This window comes from Impatiens glandulifera, chromosome 7, assembly GCF_907164915.1.
Source record: "Impatiens glandulifera chromosome 7, dImpGla2.1, whole genome shotgun sequence".
Lineage (NCBI taxonomy): Eukaryota > Viridiplantae > Streptophyta > Magnoliopsida > Ericales > Balsaminaceae > Impatiens > Impatiens glandulifera.
Window position 1 is genome coordinate 33,963,117 of NC_061868.1, and position 4,905 is coordinate 33,968,021.

At 33.5% G+C, this 4,905-nt stretch overlaps 1 protein-coding gene across 1 annotated transcript; it reads right to left on the reverse strand.

The window, feature by feature from the left end:
• Positions 1-1,049: 1,049 nt before the first annotated feature.
• Positions 1,050-2,264, reverse strand: LOC124909783 (lignin-forming anionic peroxidase-like). Its single transcript, XM_047450425.1, has 3 exons — positions 2,061-2,264; positions 1,782-1,973; positions 1,050-1,614 (listed from the first exon to the last, which is right to left on the reverse strand). The coding sequence occupies exons 1-3, from the start codon at positions 2,262-2,264 to the stop codon at positions 1,054-1,056; spliced, it is 957 nt and encodes a 318-aa protein (XP_047306381.1). The 3' UTR covers positions 1,050-1,053.
• Between the last annotated feature and the right edge of the window lie 2,641 nt (positions 2,265-4,905).

Here is a 4,905-nt window from a genome sequence, read left to right on the forward strand (position 1 = left end):
ACTTAGCAACACGTCTAATTAGCCCGCTTAGACCACCTCTAATTCAACATAGTCTGATGCTCCTGCACAAAAACAATTAGACGACTTAGCTTCAATCTTATTTGAACATCATCAAAAATTAGTTGTTCAATATTTAGTAGTTTCTAAGTTAATTAATTCTTCATTTAGTTCTCCCCAAAAATTTCTTCTAAGTTAATTAACTCTTTACTTAATTTTTCCCAACAATATATATAATGATGCTTCATTTTCAAAGTGTTCGGATTGCCGAGTCGAGAACTGTGATTAATTTTGATATATATATATATATATATGTGAGAGTAAATTAAAAATGTTATCACATTTTAACCGTACTTTTTTTTCTCGGTTTTTATATTATTACTCGTGTAAATTCACGGGCTACATGCTTGTGCTCATTATAAAGCTGATGAAGCAATAGATATAAGCATAAATCTGTACAAACTCATGGATTAAACATATAAATTTATATGAATCAAATTATTCTGATCCATCAACTTAACAAATACTATATAAGATCGATATTCATTCATAACAATAAAAACACAAGTACCTGAATAACTCCTGATATCCTAGTGTTGTTTGATTTCTTAATAATCTCGACCTTTCAGATAATTTTGAAGCTTTGAGTTGAAGATATATGCAAATCACCAGCTTTCGGTAGAAGAATGCAAATCAGCAAAATATTAATCTTCACATTGTCAAAAAAATTGGAGCCTTCCATGCACGATCAATCTTACACCACTTTTGTTTTTATTTTTTGTAACACCTTTTAAAATAACATAGAGATTTCTGATCACCCCTCTATTTTGAGTTAGTCAATAAAAATGGGCAATTTTGTGATCTTTGAGTTATCCAATCTCCTATCTTGCATAATATCATCCTTTTGTTATTTATTTCCACACTTGTATAAATAGTACAACAAAACAAAGTTGAAAAATACAATTAAATAACCAAAATAACGGAAAGTATCAAATGACTGAATTAAATGAATAAATTTGTTTATCGGAAATGAAAATAAAAAGAATTATAAATCCACTAGGCAAGAATGCTGCAAACTCTTCTTATGATTCCGTTATCCCCAGTACGAGGGCTAATATCTCCCATTTTCACCATGGCATTGGCAAAATCAGCTTTGAAAATTGCCGGGTCATTACTGTACTCATTAACGATACTATCAGTTTCTTGTCCACTAAAAAGTATTTGGTCAGATGCAATAAGACCTTTCTTTTGAACTAGATTCTTAAAATAGTTGTTGTCGAACGAATTCGGCGTCACAAGATCAAGAGGTGCAAGATTTTTATCCCCATCACCGACAGTGTTGGGACAACCACGTTGTCGGGTGCTTGCAAAGCCTGCATCAATGTCGCTAGTATTGTCGTATATTCTTCCACGATACGTTACACATTGTGCTTGACCAATCGTGTGGGCACCCGATAAGGCTACCAAGTCCCTCACGTTGAGATTTTTTTCATCAAAATTATCAATAAGTTCCTGGAGACTATTAGTAAACCGTGGTAAGTTATCTTCAGCTTCAGAACGGCTTGATGTTGTAGAATCTCTTCTTCCAAGTTTTATGGTCCATGATGGTCCACCAACCTAATAATCCAATTGTCAATATATAATTTTGAAAGACTTACACCAACTAAGTAAAAGAAATTAAAGATCTCTAAAAAAAAAAATGTTACAAGTTTATATGATCGTCTTGGGTAAAACTTCATCGAAACAATTTGAATAATTTTAAATTTTTAAGTTGTTTAACTTACTGCAACTGAGGCATCTCGTGCCGCGACAGCAAGGATATCTGCACAAGAAACAACCCCGGGACAAACTTTTTCCACCTCAACCTTGGCATCGTCAATAACTTCAAAACCTCTAGCGGAATTGTTATTCTGAAGGGCGGTTCTTTCGCTATCGGGGACAGCTTCTTCGCTCAACAAGATTGAAGCGTCACATCCCTATAACATGCGAAAATTTGGTTATTATTGAAACAAACAATATAATAACAAAGGTACGTACAAAATTAGATAATTAACGAGGATAACCTGAACAAAGCAATCGTGAAAATGAAGACGGATGATGGATGCAGCCATGCGGCGTTCACGTGATACGGCTTGCCTGATAGAAGTCCTGATGGTGGAAAGGACATTAGGGCAAGTGTCATCATAGTAGGAAGGGGAAAGTTGGGAATTGCAGATAAGCATGGTGTTCATTAATATGAACAGTAGGAAAACAAGAACCTTGGTCATGGCTAAACTTTAACAATAGTAGTGAAATTATGTAACAAATGATGATGATAATGAATGTTGTAAATGAAGATGAGGGTCACCCATGAATTTATAGATCGAAATATAGTTCATGCATTGACACTGTCAAGATTTTTTGATTTTTTGAAATCTTACTAGCTATTATTCATTATTTTTTTTTTTTTGGATTTGGATTTGGTCTTAAAAAGTAGCTAACTAAATTATCATGCATGCAATGATGCAATGCATGACTTCGACCCCTTCTCCATCGGCTGTCGACTGCTTTAATACAATTCAAATCGAACATTAATATCATTAACGGAGCTTTGAAATTTCAACTAGCAAATAATAATCATCTAAATATTTGACTTTTTCTAATGTTTTCTTGGTTTCAAGTCTCATGATCAATTCAACGGTATAATGATAGGTACCTTGGACTTTTTCAAATTTGTTTTTCAAAAAAAAATGTGTATGAAATATTATTTGGCGTGTTACAAAAATATTATACTTTATAATTGCAACTACTTTGCAATTCCATTTTAATACAAGTTTAATATATATTTTTTAAGATATAAAAAAACCTTATTCATTAATGAACTATATATACTATTAGAATGATATGTTTCGGTTACATAGGTTATATCTATTATATAGACATTACATTGAACTTATAAGAAACTAATATAATAATATAAAATAATAATGATATTATCATAATTTATCATTAAAATCAATAGTAATATCAAATAGTGTTGATATTATTGAGCCTTCAAAATTTGGCTTCAAAAGTCAATATCTTGGCGTTTAAAGTATATATCATTCTGCATTTTTTTTATATAATGATCTATTTAGGATTTTTTTTATGAGTACCACTATCTTACTTATTTCTTCCATTAATTCAGTTAAATTATTAATTAATATATTAAATACGTTAATTTTATTTTTTAAATATCAATATTAATAATCGAAAAAACTGTTTACCTGATTATTTGTACAAATGCAAATATGCATGCTTACACCTAGCAACACAATACTTTAGAGTTAGGACTGACTGCAGAAGAAAGATATATTTTTTAAAACTGGTCAACATTAATGAACTTAAAGAGGCCATGTCTCTGCATGCCAAGGAACAAACTTTTATCATCCACCACAGCTCGGGACTTTATTTTTGTTAAATCATTTTGCTTTGATGATAAAAGTGTTGGGGTTTTAAGGGTGGTCATTGAGATTTAAAAATTAAGCAAGATAAACAACAATTGAGAAAACTGGACAAAACTAACTCAATTATAAAAGAATTGATAAAGATTAGAGAAGATAAGTGATAAACTTTTATGGGGATCAACTAGAAAGGACTTTTGTGGAAGGAGGGGTTAAAGAAACTCAAAGGTCAGTTGGATTTGAAGAAATCAGATGGACGGACCACGATAACCCTCGGAGGTCGTCGATCGGGCATAACATCAGTATGTCGAGACTAAGTGGGAGGTGGTAGGAAAGAACGAACGAGTTGTCCGTTTGATGGACTTTCTCAAAAGATATGGTAATATAAATAGAGCGACTAGGTCCTTAGAGGTTGAGCATCATGGTTCAGACAATGCTAACAATGGAGGGAGGGTTAGAGACAGGTCTGTTTCTTGTCGTTATAATCATCATGTAGGTCGTTGGAGAGATATAGCTCATTCTCGGATTAAGAGATATTTGTCGTCGTCTCCAACATAATTTGTGAGGAGATAGGCAAGGGGTATCATTTGCGAGTATTGCAATAAAACCTAGGTGAGCGATCTGGGAAGTGTGGATGGAGTCAATTGTGTGTGGACCAAAAACTATCGAGTTGTTTACTAGGTTGTCAGATCCAGAGCTCGTGGTTGAATCTGGCCCAGGAATTTGTAAAGTTTATGGCAAATGCTCGGGATTTACGGCTGCTATGGAAGGTAGTGGGAATGAACGCATCAATAGGCGTTTGGGTTCAGGACCGTGGAGAGTTCAAAATATAGGGAATTTTGGTTTAGATTCAATAATCTCTGTAAGTATGTCGCTATATGGCATAACAATAAAATATTTTTATTTTTCCTATAAAATTTTCGTTGCTACCAATGTTGGATAAGGGACTAAATAGACTAATGAACAATCTTCCCGAAATATTTAAGGATGTGCATCTAATTTTGGTGCCATCATCATCTGAGGTCCCTTATGTGAAATCATCAGGCACACTTCCGGATGTGTTCGTTAGTTTCTCTAATTGTGGAACCTTCTTTGGAGGAGACTCAACCGGTTAATATAATGATTGTTACTCCTAAGGTTTCATCTATACCTAGTATGTGGGTTCGTTTATACGGTTTACCTCGTGATTTGTGGAGATGTTAATAAGAGCGGGAAATATTTTAGAAGGTTGTATGTATATGGACTCAAATACTAAACATCGGAGAAAGAGTGATTGGGCACGTATTCGGGTTAAATATGTTATGCTCGAGGTTAAATTACTGTATTTGATTGCCATGGATAACGAAAAAATTATTGTGGAAGTAGTTGTTTGGCTAGAACAATCAACGATATCATTTCCGTCAAGTGGTATTAGAGTTCGGTTTTCTGATATGGAGGTTTGTTCGAGAGATTCGAGTGTTCCATCATTTCAGGTTGAAAATCCTGA

What these genes read in the sequence shown, in the direction of transcription:
- LOC124909783 (XM_047450425.1), bottom strand. Translation starts at nt 2,264, where the DNA reads ATGACCAAGGTTCTTGTTTTCCTACTGTTCATATTAATGAACACCATG. An exon ending in TTCACGATTGCTTTGTTCAG is followed by an intron (nt 1,974 to 2,060) that starts GTTATCCTCGTT and finishes CGCATGTTATAG; the next exon opens with GGATGTGACGCTTCAATCTT. An exon ending in CACGAGATGCCTCAGTTGCA is followed by an intron (nt 1,615 to 1,781) that starts GTAAGTTAAACA and finishes TTGGATTATTAG; the next exon opens with GTTGGTGGACCATCATGGAC.